The sequence below is a fragment of the Microcaecilia unicolor genome, chromosome 2 (genome assembly GCF_901765095.1).
Source record: "Microcaecilia unicolor chromosome 2, aMicUni1.1, whole genome shotgun sequence".
NCBI classification, from domain to species: domain Eukaryota; kingdom Metazoa; phylum Chordata; class Amphibia; order Gymnophiona; family Siphonopidae; genus Microcaecilia; species Microcaecilia unicolor.
In genome coordinates, this window is record NC_044032.1 from 488655114 (window position 1) to 488678772 (window position 23659).

Here is a 23659-nt window from a genome sequence, read left to right on the forward strand (position 1 = left end):
CCTTGTAAGAAGGACGCCCATGTTCCGATTTATGTCGAAAGATGGGCGTCCTTCTCTTTCAAAAATGAGCCCTTATGTGATCTTGCACGAGAGAAACAAAAATCGGCCTTGATGCAATTAAGAATTACTTCCATTTAAGTGTATAGTAGTGAATATACAGTATGAACAAGAAATACAACACTGCATTTTACTTTTAAAAACAGTACTTTTTGATTAGAACTATGTATTTTATACTTTTTTCTGCAAACATATTGATGAAAATAAAACAAATGTTTAATATGCAATGCTGTAATCTTGTTTTCTTTACATAAATTTGATATATCCAATTATCTGTACCACCCTCTGCAGAGGATAGTCTGGATAATCGGCATTCTACTGTAGTGTGCATCAAACTAATTAGTGTGTTAAAATGCTACAGTGTGCATTAAAAAAAATTCTATTAACTTTAATGTTCCCTATTTGCTGTCTAAATTGAAGTTCTACCTGGTCGGGGGTGGGGGGAGCTCTAAGATGGCAACATGACTTGTGGCGACGTCTTCTGTACCATCTGAGGCTCTGATTGTTTTTTCCAAGATACTTCTTAAGCTATGTCTTAAAAAAAGCAGAAAGGGGTAGTAAAGTTCGCTGCCTCTGTGAGCTGTTTGCCTACTCCTGTGCAATAGATACTTGAAAGATATGCCATCGGCTCTCTTGTACTTCCTGGAGTTAGAGTGCCTGCTGTTTCCTCTGAAATGGGAGGGCCCAAAGACTTGGGCTTTGATCTCTCACTGTCTCCTCCGGTCTGTAATCCTCGTCCATGCCCAGCAGGAATGAAGAGTTTGGCTGCGGTTTCTCCGGTAGCGGAAGGCTGTTCCTGAGAGCCACTAGAGGGGGGCCGCCCTTCAAGATTCTACCGCTGCTGGGCACCTACACGTTGATGGTGTATTTCCAGCCTTGGGTGTAGTGACCTTGGAAGGAGTATGGCATGTTTTGCTGAGGATAGAAGCCTCTTTATCCAAGACTTCTATAGAACTATCTGCTCTTGTGAGTAAGGTCAATATGTTATCTAAAAATACAAAAGCCATTAAATTAGACTGTTCAAAGTTGAACGGATTACAAAGGACTTGAAATTGGTACAAGATTTGACTTGTTTCTTTGGTTAAAGAGAACTTGGTGATTTTTAAGAAGTTGGAAAGTTCTGAGAATTATCATCGATGTTTGAATGTTTGTATGTTAAATTTTCTAAAGTTTGCAGCAATGACTCCAGGTGATGCCTTTAAGAAATATCTTATTGAAATTTTAAAATATTCTTCTGAACATATTCCTCCATTAAATAAGGTGTTTTATTTACCTTTTTCTAATAAAAATCCTGGGGATAGAACTGCAAACAATGGTGAAATTAGCAGTCAATCTAAAAACCAAAGTTAAGGAACATATGGATAGGCAATATGTTGATTTGAATAATTTAACTGCCTTTCTTGAATCATCTTCAATAGAGATATTAGAGAGAGAGAGACCTTATTGGTACAATTTGTTTTTGAGCAAGATTTAAACGCTATGATGAGGTTGTACTTTAGAAGATCAAATGATTTATTTCCAGAAGATCTGGATTTATAAAGATGTAACCAAGGCAACTCGAGAGGAGGAAAGCATTTTTGTCTTTAAAACAACAAGTAAAAACTTTGGGAGCATCTTTTCTATTAAGTTATCCTTGTAAATGCGTTGTTAAATATTTAGGAGTGAAGTATGTTTTTTTGAACCCGATCTATTAAAATCTTTCTTGGACACGAAGTGGTTGCTGTATCCTCAGTTACCATGCCTAAAACACGCGATAATTAAATACAGGATGATTTGCTAAGGCCTTTTCCTTTTTAATGTAATTCTACTTAATATTTCTCTCCCAAGTGTTTATTATTCTGTACCTTTCTTTTTTTTGTGGTCTAATGAAAGAGTAAAAAAAAATTATACTTGTTTATTGGAATTGGAAGTATCCCTGTATATGTAATCTTTAATTTATGATTACTACGTATTTCTTGAAACAAGTGTGTGCTTGTTGAATGTATCTTAACATGATAAATAAATAAAATTCTATTAAAGCAACTAAATGTGTGAAATAACCCAAATAAAATCCTACCCAAAAAGCAGGAAATTTTCAGCAAAAAATAAAAATGAACCAAAATATTTTGTTCACATCCTAACAAGAGAGCTAGAAAACTGGCAAGTTGATAATGAACATTAACTGAGAAGAAATAAACATCAGCTGAGTGAAATACAAACATTCTTACAACCTTTCACTATAAGGGCCCTGTTTACTAAGGCACATTAGCGTTTTTAACGCACCTACAATTAGCGCATACACTAACCGTGTAGACGCCTATAGGGATATTATAGGCGTGTACATGGTTAACGCGCGTTAAAGACACTAAAGTGCCTATAACAGGGCTTAGTTAACAGGGTCCTAAATGTACAATACTGTTTTCAATGTTTTCAAATCAATTCACAGTCTTCTGTTGCACAGATACTGAGCATCTACCTAAAACAGTTTAAGCACTGCCATCAATTGATTGTTATTCTGCAGCCAAGAAACTCAGACATAGTTTAATGCAGTGGGACACATCTGCCTGTGAAGCGAGATTATTACCTCAGAGTGCATATGCTGGAGAGACTACATGTAGTGACAGATACACTCTCAGAGTCACTGCTGGAGATGGAGCTGAGGGGAGAATCACGTAAACCATCCTGAGAACTGAAAACAAGCAGATGGACACCAAATAAACTGAAGAAAACAAATATGCATATGATAATGGCAAAAATGTGATTTTCAGTGACAATACAGAAAAAAAAAGAAAAAAAGAAGATGAACACCATATTTACTCCACATGAATCCATCACATTAAAAAAATTATAGCTTAAAGTTTCCACAAAAAGAAAAATGTCATTTACAGTGGCAATGCTCAGATTTTTAACGATGACAGTGACATGATATCAACAGATTGTTAACAGCCTTAGGGGAAAAAAAAGAAGGCTTTAAGGATTTTAGACTAAATACAGAAATGAATAACACATGCCTAAGAAACCAATATGTGGTGGAGGTAAGCAAATTTCAAAACCAATGAGCTATGAAACATCCAGCCTGCCTTCTTAAATGCTTTGAAATAGAAAGATCCTGCTTCAGTAATTATGAAGTAACAAACAAAAGTAAAAGAAATTAAAAAAAAAAAAGGTAAGATGAAAGCCCAATAAAAAAAAAGTATCATCTTATCTTCTTTTTTGTTTTGAGGGACATTTTTGATAAGAAATCCAAATCTGATTTTGGACGTTTTGCAAAAAAACGTCCAAAAATCAGTGCCAAACATGGCCATTTTTGAACCAGGAAAGCATCTATCTTTCTGGTTCAAAAATTGCCTTATTTTAGATGTTTTTGTGCTCAGTGCACCTTTTAGTGCCATTTTCAAACAAAAAACATCCAAAAGAAAATGCACAGAAAAAAGTCATTGTTATGTCTGGGGGACAGCATCCTACTAGACTGGCCACACAGCCATCCCAGCAGAGCAGTGGGGCAGCCTAGGGGCCAATGAAGTGAACTTCACATAAAAGCTCTCAAGTATACATCACATCATTACCCCCTTATATTGTATGGCGAGCCCTTCAGGAATAGCAAAAACAATATACTGCACTAAACTGTACAGCACTATAATAGCCCTTATGCCTGAAGGTGTCACCTATATGTGGGTTCAGTAGGTATTTTGTGTTTTTTAGGGTGCTCACACTTTCTACCACAAGTGTACTAGCTAGAATGGGATATGGGCCTGGATCCCCCTTCTCTACAGTCCAATGCACCGACCACTAGGCTTCTTCAGGAACCTGCTTGCTGCTCTAAGAGGAATGGCCATTATATCTGCAGCTATCATGGAACCTGGTATGTACTGTGGGGAGGGAGGGGTGGGTGGGTGGGTGGGGGAAGGTGTCAGTGACCACTGGGGGATTAAAAAAGGGTCATGCCTTTAGACCGCCAGTAGTCATCTGGTCAGTTTGGGTACCTTTTTGGCACTTAGTCGTTATTGAAACTGGTCTAGCCAAAAACCATCCTATTTTTTTGCCCTGGACATTTTTACAAATGTTTCGTTATCATAGAAAAATGTCCAACTCGTAAGCCCGCTCTTGTTTGCCTAAATACACACCTCGAACAAGCCCCCCTGAGATTTAGATGAATTGCATTTCTGTGATGTTCCTATTCCTGAATCAATAAAGATATTGTTAAAAAAAGTTTCGAAACAGTGATTTGGGTGTTTTTACAAAAAAAAAAAAAAAAAAAGTCCTTTCTTCACTTTGTGCCTTTTCTGGACATTTTTGTGTTTCAAAAATGAACCCCTTTTATTTCTATTTATACATAATTTAACAACATAATTTCAGATTTATAGTCCACCATACCTTTCAGTTCTTAGTGGAGTACAATCACAAGAACCTGAACGTTACCAGGAAATACAAAAACAACATAATCATAAAACTATCACTGTTCTATGCTACTCCATTGTTGTCAATTTTTGTTACCTAATACATATTTTTTGAAAGAGTAACACTTTAAGCTGCTGTCAAAACATTTTATAGGTCAATGAAATAGTTAAAAGAGAGGCGATCTCCTTGCAAAATTTTGCTGCTTGATATGCCACAAGTTTCTCAAACAGCTTTAATATTATGCCTCTAGAACAGGGGGTTCTCAATCCAGTCCGTGGGATACACCAAGCCAGTCAGGTTTTCATGATATCCACAATGAATATGCATGAGACCCATTTAAATGCATTACCTCCATTGTATGCAAATTTATTTCGTGCATAATCATTGAGGGTAAAGGTGTGTCCCGAGAACTGGGTTGAGAACCCCTGAAGTAGGAAAAAGAAAAACATTAACTCTCCTATTAAACTTAAGTGAGTTAGTAAATAAAAAACGATCATACCAGTAATGAGGAGTTAATCCATTTAGGAGCCCTTTTACTAAGCTGCATAAGGCTCTACACATGTCCAACGCGTGCCAAAATGGAGTTACCGCCCAGCTATCTCGTGGCTCTTGCGGTAATTTCATTTTTAGCGTGCGGCCGAAAAATAATTTTTATTTTCGGACGCACGTCAAGTGGCATTTGGTGCACATAGGTCATTACTGCCCGGTTACCGCGTGAGATTATCCACTAGGTCAATGGCTGGCGGTAAGGTCACAGACCCAAAATGGATGCACAGCAATTTTGATTTTGTCGCACATACATTTTCGGCAAAAAATTAAAAAAGGCCTTTTTTACAGGCATGCTGAAAAATAGATGGGCATGCGCCCAAAATCCATGCCTACACTACCGCAAGCCATTTTTCAGCATGCCTTTGTAAAAGGACCCCTTAGAATCCTAAATTTTAAAAAACATACCAATTTAAATAAAATCCTTGGAGCCAATGTAACTTAATATAAAAATGAGAGACTGCCTTATCTTTCTAATGAAAAGATGAGTCTTATAAGCATGTTTTGAATGGACTGAAGTTTTTTCAGTATCAATTTAGGATAGCCCAAATAGATTATATTACAATAATCTAATTGACATATTAAAAGACCTTGTACTAATAAATAAAACTGCTTTTCCTCAAAAAATTTAAAAATTACACAGTTTTCTAAATAATATGAAAGATTTCATAATTAAAAGATTAATCTGATGTTCTAGGTCCAAATAGATTCCCAGTATTCTAATAACCGATTCGAGTTTAAATTCAGTTTAGTCTTTAGTTATAGAAGAGACATTAGGATTGGAATGATAATCAAGATATAATTATTTAGTTTTCTTGGTATTCAATTTCAATTTACGTACAGACATCCAATCTTCCACCAAATTGGTGGCCTTTTTTATATTCAAAGCCTCTGACTGAATCAGAATGGTGATATCATGTGCATAGCTATAAAATAAAAAAACATGCTCCTGATACATTAAACCCAAAGAGAACATAAACACATTAAATAGTATGGGGGACATAGATGAGTCCTGCAGGACACTGCACAGGTTATGCCATTACTCTGAAAGACAGGCAGACATCTTAAAAGTATACACTTGAGGATATAGGAATAACTGGGCAGTTTTGTGACTGGTTTCATGGATTCCTTACTAAATGTTCATACAGAGTTAAGAGCACCTGTATTTGTTATATTTGTATCCCACATTTTCCCACCTATTTGCAGGCTCAATGTGGCTTACATAGTACTGTAAAGGCGTTCGCCAATTCCGATATGAACAAATACAGTAAATTTGTGGTAGAATAAGGTTCGTGTGTACAGACACATTAGAGAATTGTAGAGAGGAAGAGTTATTATATGTCCATTATGAGCTTTGGTTTCGTTGTGTTGCAGGGTACAGGCATTTAAGTTGGGTCGGTAGGGTATGCCTTTTTGAACAGGTTAGTTTTTAGTGATTTCTGGAAGTTTAGGTGATCATAAGTTGTTTTCACGGCTTTTGGTAATGCGTTCCATAGTTGTGTGCTTATGTAGGAAAAGCTGGATGCATAGGTTGATTTGTATTTGAGTCATTTGCAGCTTGGGTAGTGGAGATTTAGGTAGGTTCGTGCTGATCCTGTTGTGTTTCTGGTTGGTAGGTCTATGAGCTCTGTCATGTATCCCGGGGCTTCGCCGTAGATAATTTTATGAACCAGGGTGCAGATTTTGAAAGCAATACATTCTTTGATTGGGAGCCAGTGCAGTTTTTCTCGGAGGGGTTTGGCCCTTTCGAATCGCATTTTTCCAAATATAAGCCTGGCTGCCGTGTTTTGAGCGGTCTGAAGTTTCTTTATAATTTGTTCTTTGCATCTCGCATAAATTCCGTTGCAGTAGTCTACATGGCTTAGTACCATTGATTGCATCAAGTTGCGGAATGTTTCCCTCGGGAAGAATGGTTTCACGCGTTTGAGTTTCCACATTAAGTGGAACATTTTCTTTGTTGTGGATTTCACTTGGTTCTCAGGCTGTCTATAGGGAGGGTATAATCTGGGGTGTTTATGTTTGTGGTTTTGTTCGAATTGTATTGGGATGAGAGGATGAGACAGTGTGTTTTTTCTGTGTTGTTTTAGTTGAAATGCGTTTGCCCATGAGTCCATGATATTCATGCTGAGCTTGATTTCGTTGGTGATTTCTGTCAGATCATGTTTGTAAGGAATGTATATTGTGACATTGTCTGCATAGATGAAAGGGTTAAGGCCTTGGTTGGATAAGGATTTGGCTAGTGGGGTCATCATTAGGTTAAAAAGGATCGGTGATAGTGGTGATCTTTGACGTACTCCACATTCTGCTTTCCACGGTGATATGTTTGAGCTTGATTTCACTTGATATGTTCAAGAAACCCTTGATCCAACTATGTATGTGTCCGCCAAACCCGAAGTAATCTTGGAGTCTTAGTAGTATTTTATGGTTTACCATGTCGAACGCACTGGACATGTCGAATTGGAGGAGAAGTATGCTTTTGCCTGTTGCTATTTCCTGCTTGAATTTGGCTAGGAGGGTAATTAGTACTGTTTCAGTGCTATGGAGGGGGCGAAATCCTGATTGTGATTCATGTAATATTGTGAATTTGTTTATGTAATCAGTAAGTTGTTTGGTTACCATGCTTTCCATCAGTTTGACCACCAGTGGGATTGATGCTACTGGGCGGTAGTTAGCGATTTCGTTTTATTTTTTCTTGGGATCTTTTGGTATTGGGGTGAGTAGGATGTTGCCATTTTCCTTACGGAAGAGACCTTGTTGAAGCCTGTAGTTTAAGTGGGATGTAAGGCCTAATATGACACGGTGGGGGGCGGATTTTATTAGGTAGCTAGGGCAGGTATCCAATTTACAGTGAGAGTTGGAGAACCTATTAATCGCCTGGGTGATGTTTCCTCGGTGAGAGGGAAGTTTGACCAGGTTCAGTCTGCTGGGTATTCACCAGGGGTTGGGTCCAAGCCAGTGATGAAATTTTCGATATCGGTGTTGTCCTAAGGTAGCGTGTTACGTAGGTTTGCAATTTTTTCACTGAAGTATTTAGCAAGGTTGTCTGCAGATGGGATGTCTGTATTGGTTGTGGTGACCAAGGTGATGTCTAGTAGTTTGTTCACGAGTTGGTATAATTTGTTCATGTCTTTGTAATCTGGCCCTATCAGATCGCAAGATCAAATTCACTTTAGAGATCAAACAAAGACAATAACTGTTTTACTCTCATTAAGGATTCAACGTGCTTTGTCCAAAAGAAAACCAACAAGTGTTTCTATACTCTAAAACCAGATTGAGATACATGTAAAATGTTATAATGCTCAAGATAATCAGTAAGCTGAGATCTAACTGATCCCTCTAATAATTTAACTAAAAATGGTATGGACGTCACTGGTCTGTAATTAGATTTAAAATCATGTGCTTCTTTTATATTCTTCAAAACAGGAGTAACAGTGATTTTCCTTAGTTCTGAGGAAAAAAAGACCATGAGATAAGAAAAACAGTAACCAATTAAAAAGATGGAAATAAAGTTCACTGAAGCCACCTTCATAAGGACCAGAGGACAACTGTATGATTTAGCGTATTTGACAAATAAATTTGTTGAAAGCATCCCACTTCAACGTAGAGGAGATTAACAAAAGATTATCTAAAGTGATGGACTCCTGCTTATATGATACATTTTCAGACATATAATAAGTATTTTAATTAATAGGAGGTAGGTTTTATATCACTTGAGCCACCCAAGTATGAAAGGCTATCTGTTAAATCATTAACCAATTTAAATACTTGGTACTTAAAACATCTATACCTAACAATTTAGAATAATATTCTCTGTGTTTCAATTTACACAAAATATTTAATTTGTGAATAGCACTTCTCCAACTAGTTTTATTAGTCAAGGTCTTATTTTTTATTTTTTTTTTTACCAAATCTGTTCCAATTTTCTACAATTTTGTTTAGCTAATTTACTGTCAAACCATTTATTGTTTGGTTGATCACATTTAGTTTTAACCCTTAATGGGGCAATAGCCTCTAAAGTGCCATTGCAAAGTGAATCCCAATATGCAATAAAGTTATATGAGTCATCACAGGACCAATTAGCATCAACACATTCACAAAAATGAAAAGAGTCAATTTTTTCCCTAGTACTGTAGTTAATCTTCACTAGGTTGGAAGGAACACAAAGGGATTTCCAATATAAATTAAACTGGAGTAAAAAATGATCTGACCATAATGATTCAGTCTAATGAATGTCATAAGTACATAAGTATTGCCATACTGGGACAGACCAAAGGTCCATCAAGCCCAGCATCCTGTTTCCAACAGTGGCCAATCCAGGTCACAAGTAGCTGGCAAGATCCCAAAACAGTACAATACATTTTATGCTGCTTATCCTAGAAATAAGCAGTGGATTTTCCTCAAGTCCATTTTAATAATGGTCTATTGGCTTTTCCTATAGGAAGCCGTCCAAACCTTTTTTCAAACCCCGCTAAGCTGCTTTTACTACATTATTATTTATTGCATTTGTATCCCACATTTTCCCACCTATTTGCATGTTCAATGTGGTTTACAGAGTATTGTTATGACAAAGTCATTCCATGATATCATTCCATGGCAACGAATTCCAGAGTTTAATTACACATTCAGTGAAAAAATATTTTCTCCAATTCATTTTAAATTTACTACTTTGTAGCTTCATTGTGTGCCCCCTAGTCCTAGTAATTTTGGAAAGAGTAAACAAGAGATTCATGTTTACCCGTTCCATTCCAACTCGTTATTTTATAGACCTCTATCACATCTCCCCAGAACCCTCAGAAACCGAGACATCAATATTATCAAATGTAGGGTTGGAAAATAAAATAAATCTAATTGGTGTTGCTTACAATGTGTAACAAATGGACCAGGAACATAATGCAATGATGCTAGAAAAGAATATAAATCCTTCGAGTTGTCTTCTTGCTCTAAATGCAAATTAATATCCCACAAAATCTGTGGTCCTTTTACTAAGGTGCACTGAAAATGGCCTGTGGTAGTGTAGACACATGTTTTAGGCGCGTGAAAAATGATTTTTGAGTGCACCTACAAAAAAATGCCTTTTTGCCGAAAATGGATGTGCAGCAAAATGAAAATTAATGCGCGTCCATTTTGGGTCTGAAACCTTACCGTAAGGTATCACACGGTAACGGTCTACATGCGTCAAATTCCACTTGATGTGTGTAGGCTGCCATGCATCAGAAAATATTTTGCGGACGCATGTCAAAATTGAAATTACTGCAAGGGCCATGCGGTAACTGGGCAGTAACTCCAATCTGGCGTGCGCTGAGCGTGTGTAGGCACCTACACAGCTTAGTAAAAGGGCCCCTCAAATTATAAGGAGAATAAATCAAATTTCTAAAAACAAAATCATAAAAATGATTCTTAGCTTCTGACCATTTATCAGGAGGGGAATAAAACTAAATACAAGTTAATGAATCCTTTAGAGTATCACCTTTAAATCAGAGCTAGAATCTTAAGATAGAAGCTACAGATTCATCAACTATCCTCTATCATAAACAAGCATTTATAAATTAATGCCACCTCCCCTTTTCTTGTCTCTACATAAAACAATTTTGTATCTTAAAAAGCAAATCTCATTAATAAGGGGATCATCATCTGATGTTAACCAGGTCTCATTTAAAAAGAAGTAGCCTGATTCATCATCTTCAAACTATTCCCTAATGATCTGAGTCTTGTTCCCCAATAAATGAATATTTGTATATAAGCTAGGGAATAGGAATAATAGGAGCATCAACAACAGTGTTCTGAGGTACCGCTTTTAAATTATGTCTGATAGTCATGCTTTTTTGTGATGATGAAATTTCTTTTTCTTGTAAGTCACTGGTTGATGGCCAATTTGAGTTTCAATCCAGTTTAAAAACTGTTCTGAGCAATCCAATAACTCCCTAGTACGATAATATCCCTTATATATAAATTTAGAATATTTAAAATTTGATTCAATTAAAGGAACCTGATTAAGACAAACTACTTCAGAAAATAGGGTAAAAACAGCAACAAGTTAGTTATCATATTAGCATAAAAAACTTTCTGTATGGCACACTCAGTAGCGCATGAAGGGGCTAGACCCCTTTGGCATGCCCCTTTAGCGTGACACCTCAGAAGCTGAGGTTTTGTGTCGGGGCCAGTGATGTCATCAACTGACACTGCGGTCATGAACATTGCTTCTCTCACCACTGGTATTGCAAAGGAAAGTCTCTCAGATGGAAATTACCCAATGCAGATTGGTGGGTAATAGCAAAACACCTTACAAACTAGCGAGGTTTATTAGCAGGGGCTAGTGACATTTGGGCTCATTTTCGAAAGAGGACGTCTACCTTTCGACATAAATCGGAAGATGGACGTCCTTCTCCCAGGGATGTCCAAATCGGCATAATCGAAACCCGATTTAGGACGTCTCCAACTGCAGTCTGTAGCAAGGACGTCCAACGTTCAAGGGGGTGTGTCGGAGGCGGGACTTGGGCGTGCCTAACACTTGGACGTCTTTGACCCATATTTGAAAAAAAAAAAAAACCAAGGATGTCCCTGACGAACACTTGGGACGTTTTCACCCGGATGTGTTTTTCTTATGAATAAGGCACAACAATGTGCCCGAAATGACCAGATGACCACCGGAGAGAATCAGGGATGACCTCCCGTTACTCCCCCAGTGGTCACTAACCCCCTCCCACCTTCAAAAAACATCTTTAAAAATATGTCGTGCCAGCCTCAGATGTCATACTCAGGCAGGTCCCAGGAGCAGTTTCAGTGGGTTCTGCAGTGCACTTCAGATAGGCGGACCCAGGTCCATACCCCCCTACCTGTTACATTTGTGGAGGAAACAGCAAGCTCTCCAAAACCCACCACAAACCCACTGTACCCATATACAGGTGCCCCCTTCACCCATAAGGGCTATGGTAGTGGTGTACAGTTGTGGGTAGTGGGTTTTGGGGGGCTCAGCACACAAGTTAAGGGAGCTATGTTCCTGGGAGCAATTTATGAAGTCCACTGCAGTGCCCGCTAGGGTGCCCGGTTGGTGTCCTGGCATGTCAGGGGGGCCAGTGCACTACAAATGCTGGCTCCTCCCATGCCCAAATGGCTTGCATTTGGACGTTTTTGATATGGACGTCTTTGGTTTCAAAAATCGCTGAAAGTCAGAAACGTCCATGCCTAGGGACGTCCAAAATTAAGGATTTGGATGTGTCTGATGGTATTTTCGAAATGAAAGATGGACGTCCATCTTCTTTTCAAAATAAGGGTTTCCCCGCCCCTGGATTTCGCCGTTTTGCAAGGACGTCCAAATCGCAACTTGGACGTCCCTTTCGAAAATGCCCCTCAATAATCAACTACTAAAGGTTTAGATGAAGAGACCAGTGATTCCGTTAGGCACAGACTCAAGGTACTCCCAGCAGAGTAGTAGTAGACACCAGACATCTAACAGAAATAACAGGCATGGAACCAAACCCAGAGCAGCAGACAAAGATCAAGCCCAGGAAGACCAGGTTCCTCACAAGAAAGCTAGCAGACCACCAGCAAACTCATATAACCATCAGGTAATTGCTACTCTGATTATGCCCTATAGTGCCCTCCATGAGTCCTGTGCTCAGAATTTGATTCCCGTCTCGTTATTCCTACGGTACATATGGCTTGGCTAGAGTCAACTCGTCATTAAGCTTTTTTCACTTGGCACCCTTTCTCCGAAATTCTCTCCCTCCAGACCTACTTTCTGAGCTTTCTTACCCTTGTTTCTGCTGTCTCCTAAAAGCCCACTTGTTCTCCCTATCATTTACATAAGTACATAAGTACATAAGTAGTGCCATACTGGGAAAGACCAAAGGTCCATCTAGCCCAGCATCCTGTCACCGACAGTGGCCAATCCAGGTCAAGGGCACCTGGCACGCTCCCCTAACGTAAAAACATTCCAGACAAGTTATACCTAAAAATGCGGAATTTTTCCAAGTCCATTTAATAGCGGTCTATGGACTTGTCCTTTAGGAATCTATCTAACCCCTTTTTAAACTCCGTCAAGCTAACCGCCCGTACCACGTTCTCCGGCAACGAATTCCAGAGTCTAATTACACGTTGGGTGAAGAAAAATTTTCTCCGATTCGTTTTAAATTTACCACACTGTAGCTTCAACTCATGCCCTCTAGTCCTAGTATTTTTGGATAGCGTGAACAGTCGCTTCACATCCACCCGATCCATTCCACTCATTATTTTATACACTTCTATCATATCTCCCCTCAGCCGTCTCTTCTCCAAGCTGAAAAGCCCTAGCCTTCTCAGCCTCTCTTCATAGGAAAGTCGTCCCATCCCCACTATCATTTTCGTCGCCCTTCGCTGTACCTTTTCCAATTCTACTATATCTTTTTTGAGATACGGAGACCAGTACTGAACACAATACTCCAGGTGCGGTCGCACCATGGAGCGATACAACGGCATTATAACATCCGCACACCTGGACTCCATACCCTTCCTAATAACACCCAACATTCTATTTGCTTTCCTAGCTGCAGCAGCACACTGAGCAGAAGGTTTCAGCGTATCATCGACGACGACACCCAGATCCCTTTCTTGATCCGTAACTCCTAACGCGGAACCTTGCAAGACGTAGCTATAATTCGGGTTCCTCTTACCCACATGCATCACTTTGCACTTGTCAACATTGAACTTCATCTGCCACTTGCACGCCCATTCTCCCAGTCTCGCAAGGTCCTCCTGTAATCGTTCACATTCCTCCTGCGACTTGACGACCCTGAATAATTTTGTGTCATCGGCGAATTTAATTACCTCACTAGTTATTCCCATCTCTAGGTCATTTATAAATACATTAAAAAGCAACGGACCCAGCACAGACCCCTGCGGGACCCCACTAACTACCCTCCTCCACTGAGAATACTGGCCACACAATCCTACTCTCTGCTTCCTATCTTTCAACCAGTTCTTAATCCTTCCTAATGATCCTTCCTAATTAGCTTTTCAACTGGGGGGGGGGGGGGCACCTGGCTGAGGCTCGGTTGACGATTAGCATTTCTTCCCCCTTCCTCCCTGCTGTTTCCCCTTTTCCTGTTTTCCTCTTTCCTATGTACAATGGAGTTCTTTTCCTTTTCAAATATTTAGGATTGTATACCGCTTTGATGTTCCCTGGCTAAAAGGCGGTATAACAAGTAACTGAATAAACAAACAAACTTATCTAAGAATAGTTGACTTACACGGCTACTACACCATTTTATGCAGGAATTATGTACAAATTTACTGTTATTATATTGTCTTGCTATTGAGAGTAGTATTGACAGACAGGATAACAAGAACTCCATTACTCATATAAGGCTGCAGGCAGCAGTGTAACCTTCCACATTATGCTTTGCTGATGACACCCAAGCTCAGATTTTCTATACAAAAGGATTTGCTTCAAAACACAAATACTGCTATATAACATTGAACTGCACAGTCTTTTTGTAAAATTAGCTCACACCTTTTTCAATAGTAGCTTCAAGAAAGTTACATTCATGTAATGTAGGTATCTTCCTGTTCTCAGAAGGCTCACAATCTAAGGGGACAATTCCATGTGCTGAGTGCTAATTCTATAATGGAACCTGTGTGCAAAGACGTCATTATAGAATACCAGCATATACCAAACTGGTACACCTAAATCTAGGCACAACCATTTATGCCAGGTCAAAGACAGGAATAAATGGGTTCCTAAGTACAACATACAAAGCATATAACCTATAGAATTCTATAAGTTGCTGATTCAAGTTGGAGGCTCACCTATAGGCCTCCTATACTCCGTCCACATGTACACCCCCTTGCAGCTGTGTGCTGTCTTACAGAATAGCATATAATGCACTTTGTGTGCATGGGAACTATATGCGCTCATGTTTATATCAGAGGCAATAAAAGGTTAAGTGAGTTGCCCAAGATCACAAGGAGCAATAGTGGAATTTGACTGGGCTTTCCCAGTTTTCAGCCCATTGCGCTATTAGGCTGCTCTTCAACTGTTACTTCTCTTTACAACAAGCAAAACATAAGCACTGTGATAGCCAAATTTGCATTTAAAAAAATATTGTACTACATGTCACTTAATTACATGTGAAGATTAGGTAGCTTTACATTGGAGCACTCATTTTACAAGTGTTCAAACTAGCTCTAGTTCAGAGAATGCACTTAAACATGAGAATGCAAGGGATGGGGGAGGGAGGGGGGGCCTGGGGGCACTAGGAGGGTGGGTTCGCACGAGGGGGAGGGGTTTAAAAAATATTTGGCACGTTTAGAAATAACAATGTTCCTGTGACTATGTTGTAAGTTTTCTTGGCTTTGGAAGTCTGCTATATACAATGTTATTCCAATAAAAATATATTTAAAAAAAAACATGAGAATGCACTTAAACATGAGAATGCGTGTGAATGCGTGGAAACAAACACAAAAGAAATACAAGAATGACATTAAACAGACATAAAAAACAACATAAAATTATAAAGAATCTTCTTGACACGATTCCAGTAACTTCCTCATCCTCAAACTGTCCATCCGCTGACCAGATGGCCAAATACTTCAATGATAAAATCATTAATCTATGCAACACAATTCCCCAGAATGACACCAACATCAATATTTTCCTCGACGAGATGGACCCTGACCCAGAGGAGATCCCGGCAGACCGCTACTGGACAAGCTTCACCCCTCTCAACACTAAGGAAATATCCACAGCACTATCCAAACTCTCCAAATCTCATTGTCACCTGGACCCTTGCCCCAATTATCTAATGAAAAATGCCCCAACATGATTCATCACAGACCTCACCACTTCCTACTTCAACAAGGATCCTTCCACTCCGAACACGGTAATAGCCTCCTGGGCTAACGCCTTCAAAATGAAACTGAATAAAGAAAAAACTCAATGTTTAATCCTCTCATCACAACACTCCACTCTGCTCCCTACCACCCTGATCACCCAATCCCAATATCCGACAATCTAAAAATCCTAGGAGTAACGCTAGACAACCACCTAACTCTAGAAACTCACACAAAAGCCATAAAGAAAAAGATGTTCAACATGATGTGGGTACTGAAAAGAATCAAATCATTTGTCCCCCCAAAAAACTTTCCACAATCTGGTACAATCCACAGTACTCACCCACGCCGATTACTGCAACAGTATCTTCACTGGTTGCAAAGCCCAAATCCTGAAAAAACTTCAAACCGCCCAAAACACAGCAGCTAGACTCATTTTTGGCAAATCACGATTTGAAAGCGCAACACCACTCAGTGAAAAACTTCACTGGCTCCCTATCAAAGAACGAATAAATTTCAAAGTCCACACTTTGATCCACAAGATCCTCCATGGAGAAGCTCCAAATTACATGACCAGTTTGATCGACCTTCCAGCCAGGAACGGATCCAAATCTTCTCGAACATATCTCAACCTTCACCTTCCCAATTGCAAAGATCTCAAATACAAAACCTATTATGCATCCAACTTCTCCGTTACAGGCAGCCAACTCTGGAACGCAATACCAAGACAGATCCGAACAACCAATGAACTACCCTTCTGAAAGCTGCTGAAAACTTACCTCTTCAAACAAGCCTATCCAAATCACCCAACATAACTCACGAACCAATACACACCACTAACACTACCCGTACCGTAATCCCTCCCCCACATCTCTTCCTCTTGTCCCACTCTATACAATTGTGTTATCTCTGCAATATTTTATACCATACATTGTAAGCCATCATCTCTGTGATACTCTGTACTGTACATTGTAAGCCGCACTGAACCTGCTACTGAGCGGGAAAGATCAGGGTATAAATGCTACAAATAAATAAATAAGCTTAATTTCAGTATGAGTGTTTCTCTGCATTTTGAATAAATAACACCATTTGAAAACCATAATAAATTATGGAGCAGTATCCTATTCATAGGCTGTAGTATCTAATTGAATATATACCTGATACATGCTTCCATGGTGTTAATGACACTCAGATTTTATAAAGAGTGGATGCTTTTGTCATAAGTTGGGGGCACTTAAACATGAGAATCCATTAGGATTCTAAACAAGAGAAGTATTAAGAAAGAAACAGGCTGGAAAATCAGCTTGCCTTTTTCATGAAATTTTAAGTCCTTTCCCCTTTCCAGTCTCTTAATTTACTGGTAAACATGTACTTAAAATCAACCTTAATTCTGCATTTCAAGCAGCAAAACAAATTTAAGTAACCAAATTAGAAATTAAAATGAGTATTTTTTTCTTTTCATTCCAATCTGTATTTCATGCTCAAGATGACACTGGAGTTTGCTGTATTTGAAAGCTCCTTCCACTCCACCATTATCAATCAGAAGAAATTAAGCCACTTAGATTAGTGAATCCAAATGGATTTGTTCTGTGCATCACCATGACAAGTGAAAATTTACTTTGCTCTATAAGCTAAGTTGGGATACAGCTGTTAGTGATCTGGGATAAAGAGGATGGGGCGACTTCTCTATGAGGAAAGGCTAAAGCAGCTGGGGCTCTTTAGCTTGAAGAAAAGACGGCTGAGGGAAGATATGATAGAGGTCTATAAAATAAAAAAAATGTTGGCGGTAGGTATATAATAAAAGCGAACTGATTTTTCTGCCTGCTTTTTCTTTAAGAATCAGAGTTCTATGACATTCTTCAGCATGCTATGAAGGACATCTTGTTGCAGAGACAATATTCACATCTTGCAACCACAACATCTTGAAGAAGCAAATCTGAAAACAGACTGGAGTCTGACCCAAAGTTGAAAAGATAATATTCAGAAGATCTGTAAGTTGTCAAATTCTACCTATGAAGGCAATGTTAAAGATTTGCAGTATGATCCAGAAACACCACTTAATTTTTCTCTTGTAAATTATTTTAGGGGTATGTTTACTAAGGCACGTTAGCATTTTTAATTTGCCTTTAAAGTTAAGGTGAATTTAACGTGCATCAACCAATAACAAGTGTTAAAAACGCTAACGTGCCTGTAGCGCGCCTTAGTAAACAAACCCTTTAATCCAATCTCCTCCATTAATCTTACCATCATAAAAATAAAAAAATGCAGCAGCAGCAGTCTGTCTTCAATAGCCTCACCTGGTTCTTGACACCCAGTGTTTCCATTTCCTCAGAAACCTCTTACTACCTCCTACAATTTATGAATTTTATTACAACGTATTATTGAGAGAGCCTCCAAACATACTCCTTTCAACTAACAGAACAGTAACAAAGAACAGTTACAGCAGTGGTTTCCAAACCTGGTCCTGGAAGCACCCCAGCCTGTCAGGTTTTCAGGATATCCATAATAAATATTGACGAGAGAGATTTACAGGCAGTGGAGGCAGTGCATGCAAATCTCTCTCATGAATAATCATTGTGGATATCCTGAAAACCTGACAGGCTGGGGTGCCTCCAGGACAAGGTTCAGGAACCACTGAGTTAAAGCCTTTCCTCCAACTTTATCACTTTCAAGGACTAAATTCCTCTCATGTTTTCCTAACTTACACAAACCAAATTTCTGTAGTTTCAGTGACTCAGAAAACCATTTCACTTGACTATCTAGATTTTTTTTAGGTGGAACCATCTCATCCAATGTTAAATCTGATAGCAACATCATATCAGTCATCTAACTGAGAATCAAATAAATCTCTCCTCAGAGTCCTATGAGTTTCCCATGCTGTAAATAATTGTCACAAATTGAATGCTGTGAAAAACAGGTTCAGGCTTTTTAAGCAAACTAGGCCTGTAAAATCATAGGATCTCTCAGTCCTGATACTTCACTGAAGAAATGTGACAGTGATTAAGTTAATGAAGCCTGGCAGAGCTACAAAGTTGGCAAGGATTGTGTACAGCTGGACATAGGCATGCAGAGAAACTATAAGAAATAACTGGGCAAAGATAAGGCCAGGTACAGAAAAGTTAAATTTAAGGATGAGCGAAGCTTGGAGATAAGCAAACTTGCTAAGGTTGAAACTTGGTCCTAATTGGATGAGAGATAAGCAAACTCTCTGAAGTTGGAACTTGGTCATATTTGGATGTATGTGCCAATTATGACAAAAGTGCAGGTGGGAAAGTAAAATGTTCATAGAGATCTATGGTAGAAAAAAAGTATAAAAGCAGCTGTTAGCTGGGGTAAGAGAGCAGAGAGGGAGCAGAAGACAGAAGACTGACTACACCTATGTGTTGCGGTGCTGCTCCACTATCTTCCAGATGTGAATGCCTAATACCTGTATTGCCTTTGGTAAGATGCAAATAAACTATGTTCTCCTATTCACTGAATTTCAGTGTCATTCTAATTATGGAGCTTGTTAATTCTAGGGCGGGTAGAACTGTCTGGGAAGATACGGGGTCAGAGTAATTAATCATTTAGTGGGAACAGACAATCATTCACATTTTAGTAGAAACCCTATCACCTCACCCGCCCAAACTATTAATATTAAAGCTTTATAGCCTTCCAATAGACTCTAAAATAAACAATGCTTATTTCAACCATTTTCCACACTCTTATTTCTAACCTATTTTCTTATTTATTTTTTATTCACGTCATTCCATTTCCCACAACAGATTTAAAAAAATGATCAAATCAGGAGACTGATCTTTCCTTCTTTATCTCGATATCCCATATTAAACAATCAGTTGCAAAAATCAAATATAAAATATGACCATCCAGATGAGTACGATGCTTCACTAAATAGATTAACCCACACAAGCAGGGGTGTGCTGCTAAATTTTTAACAACAGGCTCTTTCTCCGGACATAGCCAGCTCTTCAGTTGGAAGGGCCAGGGGTGGCCGGGTGGAGGGGGGGAGCAACACTTGCCTCTCTCTCCTCCCTCCCTTCGTGTGGGCACGCTAGGCATACCTTTGCTGGCAACCAATAAATGGACTGCCACCACTCCCAAAGTCTTGCTCTGAGCAGCATGCTGAAACTTCTCACAAATGCTGGAGAAGTCCCAGCCTGCTGCTCAGAGCTGGAAACAAGGAGCTGGGAGCAGCAGCAGTTCTATTTACTTGGCTAGCAGGGCTCAGCATCCCCACCAGCAAAGTAAAAGAGAATTCAGCAGGGGGCCCAAGCCCACATTTTGGGAGCCAGTTGTTAAAGTAGCCATGGAGGGCCCTACTTTAACAACCGGCTCCCAAAATTCTTAAAAACTTAACAACCGGCTCTTGCGAGCCTGTGAGAGCCTGCTCCAGCACACCACTGCACACAAGTGTTACTAATCATCCATGGGCTGGCTTAGTTGAAAAGCCTTTATTAATGCAATACATTCATTATTAAAAAATGAGGATCTCTACGTGCTTTAGAGATCAGATGTGATTTTGAGAAGTCATGCACAATATCATCTTGGATAATTCTAATGTGCCATCACTAACAGCTATCACAAGGTGAAAAGAATGTAAAGACAGTTTTCTTTAGGCACGCAAAATATTTTGTGAATATCCAAAAGTTCAGGTTGTTACCATCATGCTTTCTCCTCACATTGAAATCAAAATGGGAACCTTATGTCTCCACAGGAAGTACCAAATCAATTGTTTTTACACTGGATATTCTACAGTAGTGGTTCCCAAACCTGATCCTGGAGGCACCCCAGTCAGTCAGGTTTTCGGGATATCCACAATGAATATTCATGAGATAGATTTGCATGAGGTGGAGGCAGTGCATGCAAATGTCTCTCAGGAATTTTCATTGTGGATATCCTGAAAACCTGACTGGCTGGGGTGCCTCCAGGACCAGGTTTTGGAACCACTGTCCTACAGAGTGATAACACACCACTTTACAGGGACAAATGTATTACATGGTCAAAAGTCTACGACCACCACCGCTAATAGAAAGAAAATCCTTCAGAAAATGGAAGAAGGAACCGACTGAAAATAATAAGAAACAGAATAAGGGATGTCAAGTCAAATGCAAAGCATAGATAATGAAAAAAAGAGGGACTTTGAAAAAAAGATTGTGATGGAGGCAAAAACACATAGGAAACATTTTTTTTGAAGTATATTAAAAGCAAGAAGCCGGCAAAAAAATTGGCTGGATCGCTAGATGACCGAGGGGTAAAAGGGGCGATCAAGGAAGACAAAGCCATAGCGGAGAGAATAAATGAATTCTTTGCTTCGGTCTTCACCAAGGAAGATTTTGGAGAGATATTGGTGCCAGAAATGGTATTCGAAGCTGAGTCGTTGAAACTGAATGAAATCTCTATAAACCTAGAGGATGTAATGGGGCAATCTGACAAACTGAAAAGTAGCAAATCTCCTGGACTGGATGGTATTCATCGTAGATTATTGATAGAATTTAAAAATGAACTGGCGGAGCTATTGTTAGTAATATGTAATTTATCTTTAAAATTGAGCGTGGTACCGGAAGATTGGAGGGTAGCCTTTGTAACGACAATATTTAAAAAAGGTTCCAGAGGGGATCCGGGAAATTATAGACCGGTGAGCCTGACGTCAGTGACCGTCAAAATGGTAGAGCCTAATATAAAGAACAAAATTACAGAGCATATTCAAAAGCATGGATTAATGAGACAAAGCCAACATGGATTTAGTGAAGGGAAATCTTGCCTCACCAATCTATTACATTTCTTTGAAGGCATGAATAAGCATGTGGATAAAGGTGAGGCGGTTGATATTGTGTATCTGGATTTTCAAAAGGTGTTTGACAAAGTACCTCATGAAAGGCTCCAGAAGAAATTGGAGAGTCATGGGATAGGAGGGTAGTGTCCTATTGTGGATTAAAAACTGGTTAAAGGATAGAAAACAGAGAGTAGGTTTAAATGGTCAGTATTCTCAATGAAGAAGGGTAGATAATGGGGTTCCTCAGGGGTCTGTGCTGGGACCGCTGCTTTTTAACATATTTATATGATCTAGAGATGGGAGTAACTAGTGAGGTAATTAAATTTGCTGATGACACAAAGTTATTCAAAGTGGTTAAATCGCGAGAGGATTGTGAAAAATTACAAGAGGACCTTATGAGACTGGGCGTCTAAATGGTAGATGACGTTTAATGTGAGCAATTGCAAAGTGATGCATGTGGGAAAGAGGAGCCCGAACTATAGCTACATAATGCAAGGCTCCACGTTAGGATTCACCAAGAAAGGGATCTTGGCATCATTCTTGAAAGCAAACAGAAAGCAAATAGAATGTTAGGTATTATTAGGAAAGAAATGGAAAAAAGTGAGGACGTTATAATTCCTTTGTATTGCTCCATGGTGTGACCGCACCTCGAATATTGTGTTCAATTCTGGTCGCCGCATCTCAAAAAAGATATAGTAGACTTAGAAAAGGTACAGAGAAGGGCAACGAAAATGATAAAGGGGATGGGACAACTTCCCTATGAGGAAAGGCTGAAGCGTCTAGGGCTCTTCAGCTTGGAGAAGAGACAGCTGAGGGGAGATATGATAGAAGTCTATAAAATAATGAGTGGAGTGGAATGGGTAGACGTGAATCGTTTGTTTACTCTTTCCAAAAATGCGAGGACAAGGAGGCATGCAATGGAGCTATAAAGTAGTAAATTTAATACGAATTGGAGAAAATATGTTTCTTCACTCAACATGTAATTAAACTCTGGAATTCGTTGCCAGAGAATGTGGTAAAGGTGGTTAGCTTAGCGGGGTTTAAAAAGGGTCTGGGTGGCTTCCTAAAGGAAAAGTCCAAAGACCATTATTAAATTGACTTGGGGAAAATCCACTGCTTATTTCTGGGATAAGTAGCATAAAATGTATTGAGTTTTCTAGGATCTTGCCAGGTATTTGTGACCTGGATTGGCCACTGTTGGAAACAGGATGCTGGGCTTGATGGACCTTTGGTCTGTCCCAGTGTGGCAATACTTATGTACTTATGCCTGATATTTAACAACATACACATGAACCAAATCAGATTCCCAAGCTACAAATTGTCTATGTTGTACTAAGCATCTGAAATTATTGTCTGCATATATTTTCTGCTAGATATCAGTATTTACAGTGATGTCCTTTGTTCTTAATAACTGTCCGTATGTGTTCTGCAGAATTCTAGAAATATCTCCAAAGTCCACACAGCTTTGATCCAGTGTATAAAGTCTGCCTCAGACGTTGAATTGTGTATGGCTACTTTCTGGTTTATCACAGTCCACACATTTTCAATAATATTCAAATCTGGGCTGTTGATCGTCCAAGGTTCTATTCATTTTATCTGTTCACGAGTTAACCATGCCTTAACAGTTTTTGTTCCATGGCATGGTGCAACATCCTATTGGAAATGAGATATGCTGTGATTTAGAATAAAGTTTGACAGTTTTTCCTTCAAAACATTCAAACATAGTAACATAGTAGATGACGGCAGAGAAAGACCTGTACCGGTCCATCCAATCTGCCCAACAAGATAAACTCATGTGTGCTACTTTATGTGTATACCTGACTTTGATTTGTATCTGTCATTTTCAGGGTACAGACTGTAGAAGTCTGTCCAGCACTAGCCCCGCCTCCCAACCTCCAGCCCCGCCTCCCACCACCGGCTCCGCCACCCAATCTCGGCTAAGCTTCTGAGGATCCCTTCCTTCTGAACAGGATTCCTTTATGTTTATCCCACGCATGTTTGAATTCCATTACCGTTTTCATCTCCACCACCTCCCGCGGGAAGGCATTCCCACCCTCTTCCTGACATTTTTCTCGAGTCTGCCCCCCTTCAATCTCATTT

The 23659-nt window shown here is 39.3% G+C and overlaps 1 protein-coding gene across 2 annotated transcripts in view; it reads right to left on the reverse strand.

Moving 5' to 3' along the window:
• Positions 1 to 23659, reverse strand: part of ZFYVE28 (zinc finger FYVE-type containing 28) — a 382583-nt gene that overhangs the window by 81915 nt on the left and 277009 nt on the right. For both annotated transcript variants that reach the window (XM_030191112.1, XM_030191110.1), the window contains exon 9: positions 2621 to 2725. In XM_030191112.1, the coding sequence (XP_030046972.1) occupies positions 2621 to 2725 (105 nt within the window). The remainder of the gene's footprint in view (positions 1 to 2620; positions 2726 to 23659) is intronic.